The 23,186-nt window shown below is 35.6% G+C and overlaps 1 protein-coding gene across 3 annotated transcripts in view; it reads left to right on the forward strand.

Annotated features, from left to right (window-relative positions):
• Positions 1–23,186, forward strand: part of TAF2 (TATA-box binding protein associated factor 2) — a 60,478-nt gene that overhangs the window by 19,852 nt on the left and 17,440 nt on the right. For all 3 annotated transcript variants that reach the window (XM_064706569.1, XM_064706568.1, XM_064706570.1), the window contains exons 11-21: positions 2,172–2,307; positions 3,307–3,461; positions 5,674–5,788; positions 5,889–5,998; positions 6,625–6,690; positions 8,602–8,854; positions 12,280–12,420; positions 13,751–13,861; positions 15,177–15,370; positions 15,918–16,057; positions 21,625–21,694. In XM_064706569.1, the coding sequence (XP_064562639.1) occupies positions 2,172–2,307; positions 3,307–3,461; positions 5,674–5,788; positions 5,889–5,998; positions 6,625–6,690; positions 8,602–8,854; positions 12,280–12,420; positions 13,751–13,861; positions 15,177–15,370; positions 15,918–16,057; positions 21,625–21,694 (1,491 nt within the window). The remainder of the gene's footprint in view (positions 1–2,171; positions 2,308–3,306; positions 3,462–5,673; positions 5,789–5,888; positions 5,999–6,624; positions 6,691–8,601; positions 8,855–12,279; positions 12,421–13,750; positions 13,862–15,176; positions 15,371–15,917; positions 16,058–21,624; positions 21,695–23,186) is intronic.

The raw sequence follows: 23,186 nt of genomic DNA on the forward strand, positions 1-23,186 counted from the left end.
TTATTGAAGGAAAGTATTTTCATAATGGGGCCTAGAACATTTTTCTCCTGTACATTCTATGCATTTAATTTCTTTGTTCTACTTGTTATGATACAGCTGGCAAATGTATTTGCAGCACAGCAGTTCCAATTATTAATAATATGAAGGAAATTTGTGTTAAGTAATAATCTCATTTTTCAGCTAAATTAGAAGTAAAATGTAATAAATCATCAGGGAAAATAAAAACCAAAAACTCAACTTCCTTCAGACACACAAATTAATTTGTGTGCAAAACAAAGGTCTCAGATTCTTCCTGTTTATGTCTGGTGTAGTACCGACACTGCACTCCAGAGTACTTGTTCTAAAAGTCAAAGTCCAGAGCCTGGGAAAATGCAGGAAAGAAAGCTGCAGATTCACTGCTGTGTGGATGAAAGCTTCAGAGGGAAGCTTTGTGTGTAACCTTTTCATTTCGTGTCCTCCTCTCTCAGACGGTGGTTCTCTTTAGCCTTTGATTGTGCTGGTACCACCCTCCTGTAAAAATTAAAAACTTTATGTTTCATATGGAAGAAGCTTACTAACAGGGTTTATATGGAATGGCTGGACTCTTTTCAGGAGCATGAGCATTATAAAATTCTGTGGAAAAGGTTCTTCATTGTCTCCTTTGACAAAGGCTCTAGGTCCGTATTGGTAATTTTAACACTGTTTTAGTGCCAGTTCAATAAAATAATGATTGAAGAAAAATATAATCTGAAGAAATGTGTTTATATTGAGTGAACTACAAGATGTAACTGTCAAATGCAAACTTGTGTCAGTTTGTTTTGCAGTTAAATGATGTAACCAGTACCAAAATCAATCAACACTTAGTAAATTTAAAAAGAGATCTTGGAATTGTGAATACTGGCTCAGTTGTAATTTGCAAGAAAAGAATTTTACAAAAGTCAATCAACTGTATAATTTGAAGCTGAATAAATAGTTTTTATTCTGAGACCAAATTATTATATAATGTCTGAGCCACAACCTCAGTTTCCTCCTTGAATTTCAATTCTTTCATGGTTACTAATCCTTCCCTACCTCAGAATAGAGAAGTATCCAGAATAACAGGAGAGTTGTGATAAGGAGAGCTTCAGCAATGCTTATCAACCACAAAGAAGGAGTTAACCTACATCTTTTTCACAAAATTACTGTACCTTAGAAGGGTAATACTTGCTTAAATTTAGAAACAGTTCTCTTTTTGTATCTTCTTAAGATGTTTAAGCAGATACTCATGAGCAAAGTCAAGAGTTTCTCCCAGTACATAGAAGAATGAAAAAGTTATTAAGGTATTGCAGCTACCTTGGTTCTTGCCATCTGAAATATTAAGGGCTGCAGTCAAGGAGCTAAATGCTGGTACTGTCTTTCTAGAACACTTGCTAGTGAACCTCAGCAAACCTGGTTTCTTCAGATGTGTGTTACTCATTCATGGAAAACTCAGATGTCCTGTGAAAAATACTGAAAGAAGAAACATAGCAAAGCAACATACAGTTGCCATAGGCTTGATTCATCAAGAAAATTAAATCAGACTATTAATAATTTCTTCTTCTCAAATAAGAGTCTCTTTAAAAGGAGGCAAAAAAGTCTTCTTCTTCTCAAGGATTAAATATTACCTGCCTAGTCTTCTTTGCCATGTTACCTGATTTAGAAGATACCAAGTTTGCCAAAATATTGAAAGATAAAGTTGCTAACTAAAATAAAAGGAAAGAAATTCCTTAGGCCCATTACATGAAAGTATTCTGTGAATTGTAAAACTCCTACTTTTCTTGAATTGCAATAATAGTTTATTTAAATACAAAATATTTACTATATACAGTCACTCTTAAATGGAAGTGGTGCAGGAAGATTGCTGATTCATGAGTAATTTCCAGGCTCAGTCACAGGTTCCTTGCTCAGTGTGCTGGTGCTCCCATTGTCTCTACAGCCCTAGACAGCGGCTGTCTTGTGCCATCAATCTCTGCACAGTACTTGCTGTATGCCAGGTACATACACCCCTGTCACCTCTCTGGATAACTGTGCCATGATTTGTAACTAAGGCAGTACAAGAAATCCTAAGTAATTGTTGGTGCAGCTCAAAGCTTGGTTGCTCAGGTACATTTTAAATTTCATTCAATAAAATGCAAAATAAAAGAATAAAAGTTTTGGTTTTTTTTTTTTTTCAGCCCTGCTTCACATTTACATTTTTCTATCAAACACCCCCATACACTGTCCTGGGAGTATTACACAATGTTCCAATGTAAAGCACATCTTGTTATGAGACTGATTGAGAACAGAATTAGCATGGAGTTCATGTTACAGGTAGGTATTTAGATGATTATGTGGAATATAAAAAACTCCTTGTCTTCAATTGCATTTCTGTTCATTAAAGAGAGTTCAGAGAAGTAGAGAACAGGTCATCATAGGATTCCATCTGTGGTTTCAGTTTTAGCAGGACTGCACAAATTTGGTCATTTGGGTTAGGATTCTTATGCATAACTTACAGTACTTTTTATATGGTGCATATACTCTTTAATCTTAAAGTGTTTCGTTGGTTTGGGTTATTTTGATTTGTTTTTAACACTGAGAGCCAGTTTTCCTCTCCCTGACTGGTGTTGCTGTGAGCTAACCTAATGAAGTTATAAATAATGAGAATCCAGCTCCAATTCTCTCATTATATGAAGTTTTCAGTGCTAGATGAAACTTAGATGCTTGTATTAGAGAAGCATTTGAATAGAAGATTGTAACTTTATTCTGAAATACTGAACTTCTGCAGAACTGCAGTTTCTCTTCTTCACTAATTATCTTTTGTGACATACTTTAGAAAGAATAGGGTGCTACAAATAAACAGTTAAAAAATTAGTGATATTTTCTCATCTGCTTCAGGTTTTTAGGGGGTTGGGGGTTTTTGCCTTGGTTTGAGGTTATTTTTAAGGAAAACATATGTTATTGTGCTAGAGCTGTTTTAGGTGGTGGTCAGGTTGAAAATACTGCAGAGAATCTGATGAATGTTTAATTTCTGAAAAAGAAGATATAGTCAGTGATTTCTTTTACTGTAGATAATTGTTGAAAGTTGATGATCTTTTAATGGATTTTGTATATGTATGTGTAACTTGGAGGAAGATACATTTGGACTGAAAATTTCTGATATGGTCAAGCAAATAATTTCCTGTAAAGTCTTTATTTTGCAAACCTTTTTTTAAAGCCAGTTATCAGAAAGTGAGTTTATTGACCTTTAGTTGCAATTAAAAAGAAATTAAACAGAAAAGCTTATTTTATATATAAGTGTTTAGGAAAAGTAATAACTTTTTATCATTTTAGGTTTTCAACAAGTTGTTGAGTCTGGCCAGTACTGCTTCATCTCAGAAGTTCCAGTCACACATGTGGAGTCAGATGTTGGTTTCCACATCTGGGTTTTTGAAATCTATCTCAAATGTCTCAGGCAAAGACATCCAACCTTTAATAAAGCAATGGGTGTATCCTTTTTATTCTTGGTCTGGATTGTTAATATGGAAAATGAATTTGGTTTTTTAATTGGCACAATCAAAAGAATGTGAAGAAGGGCACTAAATATTTTTGCATAAAACAGTTAAGTACATTATTCTGTGAATTAGATATATGTGTGAGCCACAAGTTTGCAATCTTTTCATAGTCCTTTGAACTGCACTGGCTTTTCTACATGTTCTTTACTAGAAGGGATTTCATTATTTTAAGTTTTCATTTGAAAGAAACACAGGAACTCTGCTGGAATTTAAGGCCAAATTATACTAAAAGGATTCCAGAGGACACTGCCCATAGAAATATGCTGAACTGGGACATGGAAAATACTATAGTCTGGTGCATTTTAATATGTGATTTCCAGTAAATCACCATGAAATTAGTAACCTAAAGCACAGACTATTAGTTTGCAATATACGTTAATAGCTTGGTAGCTTGTGTTAATAGTACAGTTTCAGGTAAAATAAACCTCTGTGTGTTGATTTTTCAAATTTAAGTGATATTAGTCAAGAAACAGGGTTTCTTACTTTGAATTGATATGAGGGGCAATTTGAAGTGACTCCATTTAGCCGATTTCATTGTTAGTTTTATTTAATGTGACTCCAGGCTAGAGTTGTACGTGACTGCAGCAAAAACTTAACCTTACTGTTGTAACAGACAACAAAAGAAGGTATTTAATTTGAGCTGACTTAACAACATTCATGCATCTCAATATCTTAACTAAAAAGCACTATATGATTAGTATTTAAAGAGTAATTTGAGAGATTAGTATTTTATTTGCATCAGAAGTGTTCATAGAATATAAATACACATTATTCTGATTTACATACCTTGCTGTGCCAAGCACTTAAGAAAAATAGGAGTTCTGTATTCCCACTGCAGTGACAGCTAAATGTCAGCATTACTATCTGAGCTGGGTGAATCTTAACTGCATCTGTTCTGTAAGGAAGAAAGAATTATACCTCACACATTTGGGGATTATTTTCACCTTTTCCATACTTCGCCCCAAGGTTGATCCTGGTAACTGTAACTTTTATTTAATTCTATGATTGCAACTTCCCTAGCATGGTTCAAACGCTGCTATTCCTGTGACAGTGGATTTCCTACCCTGTAAGATCCTATGATCTCACAGAAGGTCTTCATGTTGTTTGGGAGATCTTACTGCTATTAAGTAGTGCTGGCTGTATTATGCCATTAGCAAGGGTTGTGTTGATGCTGAGTGTAAACCTCATGCTGAAAAAACACTAAAAATGTCTTAAACTGTACCTGATGACAAAGTCCCAGAGCTTCATGAAGGCAGCATCCGTGAACAGAACCAGTCTGAGATATTTAAGTCAAATGGCCAAATTTTGAGAAGAAAGTTAATAACCTCTGTATGAGAAGAAGTGTCTTTGAATATGGAAGCTCTTCCCTTAAATGTTGGGACATGAAAGAACAGATTTTCCTCCCTTGCTTTTGTCTCATATTGTCAGAGACTTGTGAGCGTGTGCATTAGACTAAAATGCTTCAGTTTAGGGTTTTAGTTTACTATAAGTCAAGTGTAGTAATGGCTGTGATACAGAAATGAAGAATGAAATTATTCACAGGAAAAACTGTCTTGAAGAACTCATTGCCTGGGCAAAAATTTAGAGTGAGATTGTTACTTTTTATCATTCATATTGTATACTTTCATGTATACCTGAACACACACACACACACACACACACACACACACACATGAATGCTCACATGACATAGTTTGGAAAACTATAATAAAATAATGGAGTTAAATGTAGTGTGGGTAGAAGACAGATATTAATGTCTACATTTTCCCCTTAGTTTTATTTAACTAAAATACATAGTAAAACCATATTGAAATTACTGAAGTCTTACACAATTACTTTTTCTGAGAGCATGCCAAGGACATTGGATGTGGTGGAGTCCAGAATAGGTTTTCATAATTAATTTCCTCATACTAGGTAGTTTTCATTTCATTTCAGTTTTTCTCCATAAGAAACATGAAAGGGAAAAAAATTTAAGGAATGTAAAACCCCAGAATTTTGTGAATGAACATGAGTGATTTTATTTCCAAATTTTCTTGGAATGGGAAATTCTAGGAATAAAGAAGCATAAAGCAAGTTTTAAGAATTCAGAATTATGCATTTTTATAACTACTGCATTGTGCACTAGAATTCCTATACTGCTTATTAGGGATCAGAGTGGAGTGGTAAAATTTTATGGTAGCTTTGCATTTAATAGAAAACGGAATGTGTTGGAATTGGAAATAAAACAAGATTACACATCTCCTGGGACTCAGAAATACGTGGTAAGGTGCATTTTCCATATTTAACCTACAAGTACAAGTATGGTGTATACATTAATAAACATAAGTTTAATGTTAATAACAAAATCTTGTGAACTTGAAGGGTCCTCTTAAAGTGACAGTGCAAGAACTTGATGGCTCATTCAACCATACATTGCAGATTGAAGAAAACAGTCTTAAACATGATATACCTTGCCATTCTAAAAGCAGAAGGTAAGAGCTGAAATACTAACTGCAGGTATTTTTACTATGGATTTATGAAAACATTCAGGGCATTTGATGATAAATATATGCTTCTTCTTAACCTCACTGAATAAGATTTACCTGTGATGTAAGTGGAGAATTTCATACTCTTTAGGGACAGCAAGAAACCCTACACAGTTCTTAATTATAAGTAATTTTGTAGAAGTTTTATGAAGACCTAATTTATGTAGAATAAGTTGAATGAAAACTAATTAATCAAATTATTCAAAATGTCTTTGAATGGGAATCACAAATTAGAGGGAAGACATATGTAGGCCAGAGGAGTGCCTCAAGTGAAGAGAATGCCGGGACTGTTGGGTAAACCTAAGGAACAAGGAAAGGGACAGACTTCCCTCATAGAGTCTCTCCATCTTCTAATGCATTTTGATAGTTACTTTGAGTTCTACTTCTCAAGCTTCTATGTTTATGTGTAATTGTAAAAATAGTGGGAGTAAAAATTATAGAAATGGATACATAGCTCAAATTTGTGAATATTATGCTTTTCTGTGGTGAAAGGCATGGAGTACTTTTGCATTTTTAAACATATATTTGCCAGTCTAGTAAGTAATACTTTTTTTCCTCCTCTTTTTTAATAGAAATAAGAAGAAAAAGATTCCACTGATGAATGGAGAAGAGGTGGACATGGACCTTTCTGCTATGGAGTAAGTTGACTTGTTTATGAGTTTCTTAGTGTGAGTCTGAGCCATCTTCCCCTTGTCTAAAGCATGCTATCTCCAAGGATTGGATAATAAAGTTGTGCTTTATTATATGACTGACAACTTTCAAGACTATCTTACATTTCTGTGTCTTTACTGAAACTTTTCTGCTGTAGCTAGGAAATGCTGGCGAAGTGTAAAAAGTATGGGTTAACCAATATAATCAGATTTTATAGAAAATCTGGACATGGTATGGTCATAATAAATTTCTTGACTCTAACACATTTCCAATGATGATCTTTCAGCTGACTTCATAGGTAAAATGTAAACAAGAATTTGTTTGAAACAAAGTGAGAGCAATTTTTATTGGAACTTGATGGGGACCATTTAACTGTCACTAATACAGACAGGTTCCTGAAATCTGTAATTGCAAAATAATTCCTATGGATTAAAATAATGATGAAGTGCTCGGTACTGAAATCCACACTGACATTCATTTCAGTTGGAGCTGTTAAGCTCTTTAGAAGCAAAGTGTTGCTCAGTGTAAATACCTGCCTTACCCTCCTTGACTTGGAGCCAGCAGTACCCTCAGAGACAGTGGAGGTGTTGGCACCTGGTTTTCTGGCTGAGGGAAGTAAATATTCTGCTCTTGAAAGCCAGTGGTGTCTCTTTGAAGAAGGATAGATTGCTTGTCACCTTTAAAGTGTTGCAGATTCTCATAAATTTAACCTCATCTAATACATTATGAGAAAAAAATTTGTAAGAGGTATTTATATTGAGCAAGTCATTGCTATAATTTCCATATAACAGTTCACATATGAATAGTTTACTTGTATTGAAGGATAATTACCCTTAATATTTGTGACTATTTTTGCTCATTTGTGTTCAGGTCTGTGCTGCATTACCCTGAGCTGATACTTCAGTGATCTTAGAATGACCTTTGAACTGGGATAGCATTTTATACAAGACACTTGCATTTGATCTGATAACCTGATCTGTGGTGTGGTCATTCTGCTGCCCAGTTTGGGCTTCTCTACTCCAAGCATGTGTGATAATACACATTCCATTTTCTAAATCTTATGTATACACTCTTGCACTGTTGTTTCTTCTCTAACTACTAACTTGGTGGCAATTAGGGATTTTCTACAAACATATACAGAAATACACATCATATTTATAATGATGCTCTTTTCATCAGTCCAAACTCTCTCCTGAGGCCTTGTTGTATTTTGATTTTGTGATTTTATATGGAAAAATGAGTAAGAGAATGTATTGCATAATTTGTGCTTGTTGCTCCCATATATTACTTCTGCAGTCACAGTGCTGTGTGAATAATAAAATGTAAAATGTGTGTTTGGATGGAATACAACTGAGTCATTTTATCTGTGGGATAACTTTAATCCTGATTTTTATCATTTTCGTGGTTACCCTTGTCAGCTTTCAACATCATAGCATGTGAGTGATTGTAAAGGAGTTTCACATCTGTTGATTTAAAAAGTGTATTTACCACCAAATTTTCTTTTTTAGATTTTTTTTTTGTAGTCTTAACCTTTAGAAGGTGATAAAGTGCTTATCAGTTAGGAAAATTGTAGCATCCAAGCACGTAGAATTAAATATACTGGGATCATACAGTAGTTTACCATAAACAAAGATCTGTAGGTTAAAAATACTAAACCACTGTATTCACTTTGATATATTGGAGATGTGGACAGATTGCCCTGGGAGGCTGTCAAATTGCCATCCTAGAAGCAGGAGATTGGAGCAGGAGACTTTCAAAAGTTCTCTCTAACCTGTATTTTGTTATGGTTCTTTGAATTTAAGTACTTTACAAATAACTCATAAAAAGTTAGAATATATTTAGAATTTCTGTACTCTTGAAATTTTGTAAGCTATTAATGTTTTTTATGTCTGTCTTAGTGCTGACTCCCCCTTGCTCTGGATAAGAATAGATCCTGATATGTCAGTACTGAGGAAGGTGGAGTTTGAGCAGTCTGATTTCATGTGGCAGTATCAGCTGAGATATGAGAGAGATGTGGTGGCACAAGAAGAAGCCATTCTGGCGCTGGAGAAGTTCCCTACTCCGGCATCCCGGCTTGCCCTGACTGACATCCTGGAACAGGAGCAGTGCTTCTACCGGGTGAGAATGCTGGCCTGCTTCTGCCTTGCAAAGGTGAGCTTGTGTGCAGTGAGGGAGGAAACCACTAGACTTTGTAAATGGCTCAAAATGGGTCAAAACTCATCACAGTTCCTAAACTGGCTTGAGATTTAGCTTCTTAAATGTATTCGCCAAGTATTTTTAACATGACTGATTTGAAAGGAAAATTGTATTATTTTAGTCTGTAAATGGAGACTGTAGAAGGCTTTCATAATTGTCAAAATTGAGATGTCAGACATGAAAACCACAAGGGATTTTTCCAGATTTCATTAAGTAGCCGAAATAAAAGACTTTTGTTTCATTTTTTTCAGAACCAAAGTATATTTTTTATTATTTTAGTGGGAAGTTCCTTGGCCAGTCTGTTGAGAACTCTGAAGTGCTGAAATTCATCTTTTCCTAATTGAACTTCAGATTGTTGCTCTGTATCATTTCAGATTGAATAGGGTCACAAAAGAAACATCAAGTTGTGATACAATTAAATATTAAAAAGCCAAATAATTTTCTTGAAAAGGGAAGATCTTTTTTTCCTTACACATAAATTTAGCATTAAGAATGAAAATTAGTAAACTAATTTTACAACAAGTGGGTGGAAACACAGAAAAACAAGAATTTCTAAAATGACATATTAGTGACTTTTATGCTCATGAAGACATATTGATAGACAATTTGTTCAGATTATTGATATATAGCTTACTTTCTGCTGTGTACCTGTTGGGAATAATTTCATTCCTGTACAGAAATAAAACCTTCAGCCAGATTTTGAGAATGAAAATCCCAGTGTTTTTGACAAACTATTTTAATATGAGACACTGATATGAAACTGCCAGTTTATGTTCTAGTATTGGTGCTGCCAGCATCTGACTTAAAATATGCACTTTTTAGAACAAATTCACTTCTAATATTTGTTTGTATATATTCCAGAGATAAATACTAAAAGAGCAGTTGTTGCAACTTTAAATGCTATCGTTTTTTGTCTTTACTGTAACTTATTTGGCAGTTGGGCTGCAGATAATCATTGCTGGTTTTGTTATCTTGGGTCTGTGGATAAGGTGGTTGACTTGCAGAAAAGAAGATAATAAGGCAAGCAAAAAGTATGGCTGTGACATGAAATCAAGGTGAAGGAGAATGGCAGAACAAAGTTGTAGATATGTTTATGGAAGTACCTGGGAGAAAAGTGTAGTACATTCTATTACTGATTCCAACACCAGGACATTAATAAGAGTAACTTCCTGTTATCGTTGAGTTTAATTTTCTCAGGTTGTAAATATTCAGGATTTGTATTCTTTATTGAAAAAAGCAAAGTCCCTCGTGATTATTCAGGAGGAGGGTTCTTTTTAGTTGATTTACAGTTTCTAGCTGGGTTGCAGTTACTGTTGTCAAATATTCTCAGTGTACTCATGTTGATACAGAGAAATTATATGTGACAATGCAATTGTCAAACTGAATTTGCTATACTTTTTTGGTATACCTCATTGTAAAAAAGGACTTCAATCTCTCAGCAGTGAAGTATCCAGGAGACATATTAAATCCTCGTTGATAAGTTAAGGATATGTGTGAACATGTGTGCACACACACCGTGAGTCTCATTCACGAGTCCTTCAGGACAAATAACAAATACAGAGAAAGGAAAAGATAATGTCACAGTCTTAATTCCTGAGGTTCCACAGGCTGATTTCCCATTTCAGGTCCATTGCAGTGTAGGTGATGTGTTATAAACTTTGCAGTAGGAACACTACCATCACAAACTTCTCCCTCCCAAACGTTGAGGAGATTCATAGATGTGCATGTGAGTTAAATCTTTGTCTACATTTTTACGCTGTGCTGAATTGAATGGTGCAGAAATGGAGTGTGCCTCCTGCCTTTTTAAGTTGAAATGCAACACTGGTCATTTGCACTACTGTATGGGGAACTTGCAGTTACATTTAGTTCAGAATGTGTCATGTCTCAGTAGACTAAGTAGAAAAATCAGATTCTGTCAGTAAAGAGAAAATCAAATGAGTGACAACGCATGATAAGACAAAAAAATACTGAAAAGATGATGGTTTAACTACTGTTGATTTTAATTGAAAATAGTTGTTTATCTGCAGACTTTGTGAATTTAAATGCTTACAATAAGAAGTTAATATTTTAAAATATATACCCTGATATTAATGGAATGGTGAATATCACGTAAACATAGGACACTTTGATCTTTTGGGGATTGAGTTTTATTGGACACTGCTACATAAATTTTGTATATGTAGTTTTAAGTTCTTATCATGGTTTCTAAGCCGTCTTTAGGATTAATCTTCCTCTGCAGGAAGAGTTACTGTAGCTTTCATAAAAGACTACATCTTCAGAAAAATCTTCGTCTTTAGTTCAAATACTTCAGCTATTGCAAGGGGAAGATCAATTGCAGTATCTTCCCTCAGCTATTGCAAGGGGAAGATCAATTGCAGTATTTTCCCTCTCTGACTTTCCCTTGAAGCCTGACTTAGTGGAAGAATGGTTTTTAATTATAAAGCACCACACTTTCCCAAAAGCAATGATGAAGTGGATTGCTGTGCATTTTCAGATAGCCTCTTGATTTTTCTTCACTTACTGCATATGTAATAGCCTTTGAAACAAGCTACTTAATCTAGAAAGAAATCATCAAATTCAAGTTTTTCTTTGTAAGAACAGATTTTTCCTTAGTTTGTGGTGGGTCTGCAATGGAAAATCCTGCATCTTTGTAGGGTGCATTGATCCCATTTGTGTGCACACACATCAGGCAGATTAACCATCAGCAGGCACAGGTGTTGTGCAGGCTTTCAGTGCTTCTTACAGCAAATGTATGAAACCCAGGATGCTGGGAAGGCACAAAAAGCAGTTCTGCCTTTGTGGAACCTTCACTGTCTTAAACCAAAGCAGACTATAGCAATAAATTGTTCTCAGTGCACAGTCTTCAATAAATGACAATTAAAGTTAGAGGGGACTGCCTTGCCTTTAACTTTAGGGGTGGTCTTTTATTCTTGGGGTGGCTAAGGCCTGTTTAAAGTCTAGGCTGAGGTTACTGGCAGGGTAAATTTGGGAAGTTGGTATTGCAAAATCCCCTTCCATTACTGGCTTCCGTGGAGTCAGAGAACTTGGCTTAGTAAACACAGAATATTAATCTAAAATATATAAAAGAGAAAATAATTAAGAACAGAAGTTTATCATGGAAGGATAGTTAGTTGCAGATGTCTTCCAAATGGAACAATTTCCATAAAACTTACCTTTAATGTAGATAAGATATATTGGGAATGACAGTGAAAACTTAGCTAATATAAGATAATACACTCATGAAAGTAAGTATTTATTTAAAGGAGAGAATGTTCTTGGCAATTACCCTTTTTGATTATGGGAAATGTGTATTTTTCTACAGCCAAACTAAACTTGCAGTGGTCATATTAATATGATTTCCCTTCCCCCTACTTATTCAGATTGCAAATTCCATGGTAAGTACGTGGACAGGACCACCAGCCATGAAGTCACTCTTTACCCGAATGTTTTGTTGTAAGACTTGTCCAAACATTGTGAAGACCAACAACTTCATGAACTTTCAGAGCTACTTTCTTCAAAAGGTAAAATTATTTTTTCTCAATGAATGTTTTAAAAGAATTGTCAAAAATATAAAAATGGTCCTCCAATTGACAGTTAGAGGAATGTGGATAGCATAAACCTGATTTCCTCTTTAAGAAAAATCAAAGTAACTGATTCTTTCTCATATGGCTTCAGTTTATTCAATCTTATTAAAATCAATTAACAAATTATTAGCTATTTTTATCTGATTAGCTGAAGTTAAATTAGCAGTTTCTTCAGAAGAATGGAGAATTATAAATTATTATATAATTACTTGCAATTATTTGTGAGTTCATTATTAAATAGGACTGTAAGGACTGTACTTTTATCTTTTAGGTGAATTCAGCAACTGCCTTTATTCTTTAATAGCAGTTATATCATACTGCAAGTAAAATCTTATAACTCTTAAATTGGTGGACATCTTTAGTTCAACACATTGCGTAATCCTTCTTGCCCTCTTCTTTCTACTTGTCAGCATCACATATTGCCAGTGTTTATTTTGGTGTTAGCACAGGTTTTTTTGCTGTAACCTATGGTTGTTCATTGAATAACAGGATTAATGACAATGTTTTTCTCTCAAGATTCACTTGACTGGGTGATTGAGTTCTTTTTTCATAGATTTCATATCAATGATTTTATAGAGGGCTCCAATTTTGGTTTTTTCACTCTGTCCAAAACTGTTTCATTCTTCATGTCATTCTTGGACCTTCTTTTTGCATTTTCTGCTTTTTTGTCATTGTTCAGTCTTTACCACTAAATCTTATCTTTTTCTCCCTTTTTAATCCTGTGTGCCAAATTTGTAAATCTAGAGTAAGATTCTTAAATCTGTGTTGAGTAGAGCCTAGAGATCTGCTTAGCTCACTCTAAAATAACTGCCAATTCAGAATAACAGCTGTCTGGCTAATAGTTCTTCAGGCTTCACTGACCCTGTTGGGTCTGTATATCTCAGTGAAAGTGGAAGCTTAGACATCATGTTCACATGAAAACTCTAAAATTCAGTGTCTATCTCGAATTCCATCACAATTTTCTGTGCCTTGTTTTTCATTTGATACCTTTTTGATAATGTCTTGACTTGAGAGTCTGTTTTTTGGATGTACTTTTTTTTTTAAATGTCTGTATTGTGACTAATTACTGAGCAATAACTACGTAGTTTATTTGATCTGAAAATTATAAAGTACATGGTCTTACTGTCAAAAATTATGTAAATACAGCTTTTCATACACCTGCTATTGTAAATTTGTTAATTGCTGATTTTCAGGGTATACCTCTTTTCAGGGTGTAACTATCATTTCAATAATGTAAAGAGTGATATTAATTAATTTTATTACACAGACTATGCCTGTTGCCATGGCCCTTCTGAGAGATGTTCACAACCTTTGTCCTAAGGAGGTTTTAATGTTTATTTTGGATTTGATCAAGTATAACGATAACAGGAAGAATAAGGTAAAGACAGTGTTTATTTTAATCTCTTACTGATTTTCTTTTGGTGAAAAAAGTTTTAGTTAGTACACTGCATGATCTTTGATGCCACTACTGCAAATACCTAGCTCAGAGTTGATGAAAAGGTGATGTGGTAAATGTTAGAGAATGTTCTGTAGCTGACATTTCTATGGCAGCACTTCTTGGATGTTTCAAAGCTCTGTGTGCTTGTTGTTAATGCTTGTCTTCCTTTGCACACATACTTTTCTTGCTTTACTCTTTTTTCATTCAAAGACCCAAGTGTTTGGAGGAAATGTAGCATGAGAAGTTCAGCACTAGTTTTTTGATGTTTATTTACCTTGAGAGGAGTATTTGAAAGAGCAAGGAAAGGAAATAATCTTTTTTAACACTATACAGGACTCTAGAATTCTGTGTTCTGAGTATCATTTCTAGCTCACAAAACTAGATTGTCTTCATCTGCTTAAATAACAGGTGAACCACAGGTTTATGTTGTTTCATCACTAAACTGAACCATCTGAGTTGGAAATGTTGTCGCCCCAAGTTCCTTCCCAAACAGACCACCTCTGAAGGATGATTAGAGGACCTTTAAGATCCTGAGATGATACAGAATTCCATCTCTGTAGCTAGGAGCCTAGCATAATCTTCCCAATAAGTATTCAAAGTGAAGTGGAACCAGTCTAATGTGTCTTAAACTTCATTTTTTTTGTGTGTGTAGAACACATACTGTAACAAGACACATGCTGCTTGTTACTGAAATAAGGATGATGGATGGACAGAGGTAGAGAGTTGGACACATGAATGCAGGCATCAGTAGTCACATAAAAGGGTGACATGTGCTGACATCTCAGCCTCACCTTTCCATGTGTCCCTTCTACACATGTTTAACATCTTCTGCTGGATCTGGCAGATGTTGGGTTTCTTTAGGTTAAAGTAACTAATACTCAAAGCTAGTACTTCTTTCTGATTTTTTTAAATTTTATACGTTTTGCTGCTTATTAACACAACCAACAGATGCAAAAGACAGCATAATGGAAGGGGTGAAACTATGAGCCCAGGTAAGAAGGGTGAATGAAGAAGAAAGATTTTTTTTTCACTAAGCAGCAGTGAGCTTACTAGTTTGCTTCAGAAGCTCATGAAGTTGCTGGCTGGATTAATAGTATGATTTTCAGAACCTTTTTTTTCCTGTTTTCCTTTCTTATGCAGTTTCTCCCATGGTCTTGATTTTAAGATCTGTTCTGTAACAGGGCTTAAACATTTCTTAGCTTTGAAAAGATATATATTTTTATATTTTCTTGTGTTAAATGTTGGTTTTATGTAGTTTTCAGACAACTATTACCGTGCTGAGTTGATTGATGCCCTAGCCAACTCTGTGACTCCTGCAGTCAGTGTGAACAATGAAGTTCGAACATTGGATAACTTAAATCCTGATGTGCGACTTATTCTTGAGGAAATTACCCGTTTTCTGAATATGGAGAAGCTTCTTCCCAGTTACAGACATACTATCACAGTCAGGTATGGTTTAATGACATTGCTTTTCTTGGGTTTTATGTACCTTTCTGTAGTTAGCTTTTGAGATTTTAGCTTGTATGTCTTAATCTTAAATGTCAAATTCCTTTCAAGTTTCAAAAGCTGATAATGCAAGGTTTTCTTGATTGCTTTACGTTTTGGCATTAATTTTTGTCAGTGTAGATCTTTTGTAGCAGTCATAATTTGATCATCCCATGCCTCTTTAAGAAGAGTATTTGTGAAAGTTTTGCCTTGTAACAATAACTGTAGGACATGCAACATCATCTGAGCTGTGTTTTCTCTAAGTTATCATGGCTGTACTGAAACCAGTCAATGGATTTGACAGAATGGAAAATTTTGTTTGTGTTTCTGCCTAATTCAGAGATAATAAGAACTGTGTGTTAATGCTGTGAAAGAAATTGTAACATGTTAATCATGTTAATGTGGATAACATAATTCAGAAGATTTGCAGTTCTTGGAAGAAAGTAATTTTATTTTTCTTGGCTGATATTCCATAAAGCTGATGTGTATTTTATTCTGCTACCATTTCCAGCTGTTTAAAAGCCATTCGGGTGCTTCAGAAGAATGGCCATGTCCCGAGCGACCCTGCTCTCTTCAAGTCGTACGCAGAGTACGGGCACTTCGTCGACGTCCGGATAGCGGCACTGGAGGCTGTTGTCGATTATACAAAAGGTACTTTCTTCCAAGTACTTTGACGTTTTGTAACATTTCTCATACAAATGTAATGCTTGCCTCATTGATATTAGGCTGAAATAGTGTCCACCATTAATACATCACAGGTGTATTAATAAGAAACTGAGGTTTCTATTACTGTTTTGTCCCAGCAGGTACGACTGTTATGAAGATGTGCTGAGTATTGTTTCTCAGTGCTTTGCAAATTGAATCAGATACCAATGTTTTGAAATAATGAGTGGCAGTAAGGGGATTTGGTAATTTGTTTTTAACACTGCAGTGACTTTGATTTAGTTGATTTCAGCCATAATTGCTAGTCAAAGTCACTGATTTTGCTTTACCTTCTTCCTGATATTTTAATTGTGATTTTTGCCTGCATCTTGTGGTTGTAAATTTTAGAAACTTAGATTATTGTAGAGATATTTTGGCTGATTTTGTTTTGCCATTCCTTATGCATAGCTTATGTTTCTGAGATGTTTACATTCTTTTAATATTACCTTAATCCTAGTTGACTATTGCAGGTCCATGAAAAAAAAAAAATCCCTGGACAGCTTCTTAAATGCTCTGTAGTTGATACTCACTCCTGACACATTTCTAATGGTAGTTAGAAATTACAGCTTCGGTGATTTGCATTACATAAAGTTAATTTAGTATTATATTGTCCTGTTTATTTATTTGGGTTAGTCTTTCTTTTTTTTAGGAGATTTGTAGTACTTTTGTGTTTGGAGGTTTATACCTTTCAAAGTGGCGAAGTCCTTCAGTTCTTCCTCTGTAGCAGACTGGTGGATCTAGATTTCTGATTATTTTGCTTCAGATTTCATGGGTTTGTTTTGTTTTCAGGATTTCCTTTGCTTGTTACACAAATAATTGTTTTCTTCTTTTTTTTAAGGACTGTATTACTTTGACATTACTCCTGTCTCTCTGTCCAGAGACTTCTCAAAGTAGATAAGCAGTGGGAGGTTTTAAGGCAATTGGAATCTTTGAGTGAATGCATTCGGTGAAACTCAGGCATCCAGTCACAGACTGAAAGCAGGCTGTCATTCCAAACAGCTGATAACTGTGAGGGAGGCTGTGCACCCAGCAGGCTCCCTCCTGTAATCCACCAGACACTCTGTATCCTTAATCCACTGGTGATCCTGTGAGTGATACACTGCTGGAATTCAGTGCTGTGCTAGTGCTGTGCATATCTCTCTCTGGTGGGCTAATTGCTTACTCATGAGCTCTTTTCCTTTAGAAGAATCTCCTCACTAATTCATCCCACCCTGTGGAAAGACAAACTGATAGAAATAATGTTTTCTCATTAAATTCTTGACCTTTTATGGATGATATTTATAGTTAATAACTGGCTTGAATAAGGAAGTTTGTACTATGAAGTAATAAAGTACATATTTAAAACAGCTGATCAAACGGGGTGTTATATAAGCAAGACAATAGGGTAAGTTGCTTGAAACGTACAGGAAGCTAAAATTTGAATGGTGAAAAGCAGTGGATTACTTGAAATCAGTGGTTGAGCTGAACAGTTTTTGACTGAGCTCACTGTGAGATCTGATAACGACAGACTGGACTACTGCTGTACCTAACTGCCTTGCACCTTGCTAACAGCTTTTTCTCTGATGCAGAGGTAGCAGATGCAAATATCTACCTTCTATAAAGTTACTGCAATTCACCACACAGCCTGCTAACTAGCTGGTCATCAGTCATTTTTCAAATACAAGCTTCCAGCACTGAGCACAGGAGCTCCTGCTCCTGCTGTAAGACTGGTGGGTTTTTGGTGGAGGGATGATCCAGAAACTCAGTGTGCTAACTGACTTCTTCCTTTAGCCATAGAGAAGTTAGCTGTGCTTGTCTTGCAGAGCCCTAAACCTGGCTTTGGTAGGAGAAATGATTGGCCCTCTATTGCCAAGAGATCTGATTCTTACTGTTCCCAGTTACCTGGTTTCCAGTTCACACTGGATGCAGACCAGCGGCTCTCAATGCCTGTTGCTTGTGCCAAAGCTGGCTTTTAACAGTTCTTGTAAAGGAAGCTGACAGATTTTGTAATTTCCATAAAAAGGAAAGTCTGTGTTTTCTGGGTGGAACTTTCAGAGTAGGAATAACACTACCTTTTTTTGAGTTACTTGAAAAGAAGTAATTTCTTCATGGAACTGAATAACTTGTTTTCTTTGCCATTAATAGCAAGGGGTTTTTTGAGAAATGGTAACTTTTTAAAATGCTTGAGGCAGCATACAAGGGCTTGGACAGTTTATCTAAAGTGGCTTGAAGTGGACAGAGGTTATTAACTTTTTAAAGTTAACTTGTGAGAGGCTATATTACTATTAATAGTTACTTGTATAGAACAAGGTAGTTGCATACTTAGAAGAGATAGCAAACTATTCTAAATAAATAACCATTACCTAATTTGATGGATGTTAATGTTCAGTGTCAAAGATATTCTGCTGCAATTGAGAACTGAGACAACACTGCTTGTAATTTGAAAAAAAAAAAAAATCACAAGGGAATTTTTGTTTCAGAAGGGAATCACATGTGTTTATATCTACCAGAAGTATGAAAATCTACACATGTTGCTTTTCCCACAGCCTTCTCCTTGACAAACAGACAAGCTACAGACAGGATGGGTGGTCAGTGCAGTGGGTAAGAATTCAGATCATGGGCCACACTCAGAGGGTGGTGATCAGTGGCTTTTACTCAGGCTAGCAGTCTGTCACAAATGAGTGCCCAGGAAGCATCTTCAGAAATTATGTGGAGAACAGCATTGAAAGCAGCCTCACCAGGTTTATGGATGAGAATGCTGGTGGCAAGGTGGACGTGTCAGAAGGGAGGAACATCTCACAGGGAGACCTAGACAGGCTGGAGAGCAGGAGAACAACAGCTGGATGAAGTTAAACAAGTGCAAGGTCCTGCACCTGGGGCAGCATAACCAAAGAGCCCAGAACAGGCCAGGACCTGTGCTTGGGAAGCAGAGTCACTGAAAGCGACCTGGGGGTCTTGGTGGATGAGAAGCTGCCCACGAGTCAGCAGTGTGTGGCTGCAGCAGATCAGATCCTGCGCTGCCTCTGCAGGGGCAATAGCAACGAGACCGAGATGTGATCATCCCACTCTACTTGGTACTCAGTCTGCACTTCAAGCAGTGTGTATAGTTGCAGCCCTCACAATTCAAGAAAGTTGTGGGCAGACTGCAGAGGGTCCAAAAAGGAGCCATGGAGATTATCAGAGGGGTGCAGGACCTGCTCTGTGTGGGAGGAGTGACAGAGTTACCTCTTTTCTCCCTTGGTAAGAGAAGGCTTAGGGGGGGCTTCATCACAATATTCCAGTACTTGAAGTGCAGCTGCCAAGTGGATGGAGTGTCTGTCTCCTCCACATGGAAAGGAGAAGGATTAACAAGTACAAGTTGCACCAAGAGATGTTTCATCTTGATACAAGAAGAGATTTTTTTGCAGTGAGAGCAATCAGTCAGTGGCACAGCTTCACCATGGATGTAGTGGAGTCACTGTTGCTGGAGATGTTCAAGATGCAGTTGGACAGAGTGCTAGATAATCACATCTAGGCTCCCTTCCCCATGGAGGGCCGGAGCAGATGATCTTGTGAGGTCTCCAAACCAGGCCTAGTATATGGTTCTTCTGGTTAATAAGATTTGTTCTGCCTGAAGTCAGGTTAACTTTATCATTGCCGTCCAAATTGTTTCATAGTTCCTATATAAATTTGAAGAGCAGGTCAAATGCATTAGTTGCAAAGCTTTGGAAGCCTAGAGGCTTAGTTTACACTATAAGGCAAATAGCAGGGAAGACTTGCTTAATTTCTAGCAGAAATAAGTTTAAAACATAATTTATATTTTTAATCACAAAAGTGTGGTGTTACCTGGTTTTGTTATCCAGTACAATCAGCCTAAAGGATTAATCTCCCAGACTTTTCATTTTCTAATTAAAAAGCATTTTAAAATCCATTTTGTTAGTCAAAATAATTACATTTTGTTAATGATTGTGACTTCATGTTTGCATTGTTGCAATTCATTGCTGTGTGGTAATAAAGTACTATTTTTGTTTCATGCAAAACAACTTTTGTTTGCAGTGTTCTAGCTGCCTTCTCTCCCAAGCCAGGAAGAGCAGCTGTGCATTGAGCTGAGCACAGGAAGTCACTAATCCCTTAAAAGTATGTTCTCTGCATAGTTTTTCAAAGGTTTCTAGTTTTTAAGGCAAATCTGAGATTGTAGATCTGGTGTGTATGGATACAGATTTGTTCTGGCATCATCCAGAACTGCGTGGCCATGCTCTGAGCAGTGCACTATGGGAGCTACACACAGGGTACATTCTGCCTCTAAACAGGGCTTAGTGGAGCCTCACCAGTGTAACCAGCTTTGTTTTGGCTGGGAAGAGCAGGGCTGGCTTGCAAGTGGCCTGCAAAAGACTCTCCAGCCATCCTCTAAACAAATATTTTAATGCAGTTGATTCTCCTAGCCCAGAAAGGGGTCTTATGTTCTAGTTGTCCAAAGCATTTTTAAAACTTATAATAGAATGAAGTGCTGGTTCTTATATTATAAACAAATGTCTCTTCTGTTAAAAGCAACTTACTGTAGTGAAATAACAAAAAAAAATAACAGGTATTAGAAGTAGTTGGACTAAACAAGTTATATTTTAAAATTGTTGGCTGAAAACAATCCAAAATAAGGAAGAAAGGTTGAACTTAGGTATTTAGAGCTAAAAAGACAATTAACTAGGGGAAGAAAGAAATACATTGCTAGGACCACAAGATGGGAAGCAATAGAAATGGTTTTGGACCTTTCTATTCAGGAATGATTAATACACTGTCTTCATTGTTTTGAAGAAATGAGAAGAGAATGCTGCTGTAAAAATTTTTACTGTTATGCACCTGACAAAAAGATCACAATAAAAATTATTTCTTGTTTTGTGTAATGAGTGATAATGATTTCCTGTGTAGTTTCCTATTCTGCAATATTACTCTGATAATCAAAGAAATTTTGTAATATAAGTTACATTTCAAACTAACAAGCTGACTTTGTTTCCAATTTTCTACAAGCATGTGCTGATAGGTTTCAAAATCCATTTTAGCTGCAAAGTATAATGATTTGTAAAACTAATGAAGGCTAATGAGGGGAGCATGATTGCAGTTTTATATAATCCCTGTAGTAGTCCCCCTTTTGTCCTATGTAAAGACAGTAATCTTTCACAGATTCCTGTGTATGAGAATTGCATATTCTCTGCAGAAGATGTTATGCTTCTGATTCTTGAAAGGATATTAGAATGTGTTCATTTTAGGAAGCACACAATATCTAGATCAGCCTTTACTCTGATTTTCCCAATCAATGCTCATGCAAATAGTCAAATTGATTGGTATTGAACCACTGAAGCATGTAAGAATTTTGTAAATGTTTATATTTCCATGTAAAGTAAGACACTTTTTACTTTGCATTTACTCTGTAATTAGTGGAATTCCTCTTTAGTTGCAATGATTCATGCTCTTTATGTGCTAATTCACAAACTCATGATTGTCTTCATCAAAATCCTTCCAGTTTATATGTATTACTAGGCATTTTGTTTTATTTTGCTTTGCAGTTGATAGGAGCTATGAAGAATTACAGTGGCTGCTCTCAATGGTTCAAAATGATCCTGTACCCTACATAAGGTGAGTTAATAAAGAGACAGGTTTTTTTACTAATGCTGAGGCTATTAAGTAAATTCTTCACCTGGAATCACTAGAATAGATCAGATCCTTAAGTGCTTCTTCTCAAAACTGTTTTTCCTTCCTGTTATTTTACGTTAATTGAAATATGTTTAGATGTTTCAACAGTTCACATCTCAAAAATTAGTATATTCTGTTCTTATTCTGCATTATGTTATTTTTGTCTTTTTTGTTCTACCTTGTGGCAGAAGTCTGAAGTTAGAGATTCTTTCCTGATCATAAGTAAAGAGTATAAATATGATGTTGCATATGGCAAAAAAGTTCTTCATGATATTTAGAAAAGACAGAGGCTGAGACATAGTGCACATAATGTTTGGACACCAAGGGGTGTAAAACAATTATCAGACTGTAGATGGGGTGAAAGGATCATGTGAAAATGTGGTGAAATTTCTAGTATTTCTTGTTTCAACTTCATTTTCACATGAGTGGTTGGGTATTTCAGCCAACCATGTCTATTACAAACCTGTGAACACCAAGGTTCATAATAATTGTTTTTTCCCAACACTTTATTGTTATTACTACCATTGAAATACTGAGTTTCAAAGTTAAATAATATTACTTTTACTCTCTCTTTATAGGTGATTTCTTAAAATACCATAGCTGCAAGGTTGTTCTGTTTCATTTCTGTCATTCTTGTTAATGGAAATAAATACAGGTTTAGCTTCAGTTTAAGAAGGAGATTAATTTTATTTGTATCCTTTTAAAGAGGAGTTTAAATTTTGAATTGAGTGCAATATTTTAGCCTCTTTTAAAAGAAAATGCAAAAAGAAAAAAGTATCTGCAAGAGTCTTCTGTTCCAAATGTGTCAGACTGCAAGATGAAAGCTGGCTATACAGAGAAAAATTGTTAAAATAATAAGTAATGAAACAAAGAATTCATTAAATGTTTTCAAGGCCAGGTTTGAAGAAACAAAAATATATCTCGTTTCAGCTCAGTCTGTAAATACTGTAAGCAGCATGGTAAGTTCAGGATCTTCAGAAACCAAAGCAACATAAGAGATGGCATTGTTTGTTTCCAGGAAAGCGTGCAAGTCACTGATTTTGGGCCTGCCATTTTGTATCAGTCATAAACATTTACACTAATTTAAAAACTCTTGGATATCAGTATGTAAGGAGTTTTTTTGCCAGTGTTACATCTTCTTGGTAAACTTCCAAGTTAATGTGCAAAAAATGATCATGACTAAATAGAAGAGCTTAATAATGTAGCCTACAACTGTTAACAGTTATGTCTAAAAACATCCTGCTGCTTTGCACCTTATTTTATCTCTGAGTTATACTGCTGATGGTGAATGTGTGTCTAATGCTTATTGTGGACAGAAGGAAGAAGAAAGAAGGCATAAAACATTGGTTAAAAATTTGGAAGTAATCCTGTAAGTTTAATAAGTTTGTAAGAATATTGGAAACTGAACAGACTTTGTATCCTTAGGGTTTTTCTT

This window comes from Zonotrichia leucophrys, chromosome 2 (assembly GCF_028769735.1).
Source record: "Zonotrichia leucophrys gambelii isolate GWCS_2022_RI chromosome 2, RI_Zleu_2.0, whole genome shotgun sequence".
Taxonomy (NCBI): Eukaryota; Metazoa; Chordata; class Aves; order Passeriformes; family Passerellidae; genus Zonotrichia; species Zonotrichia leucophrys.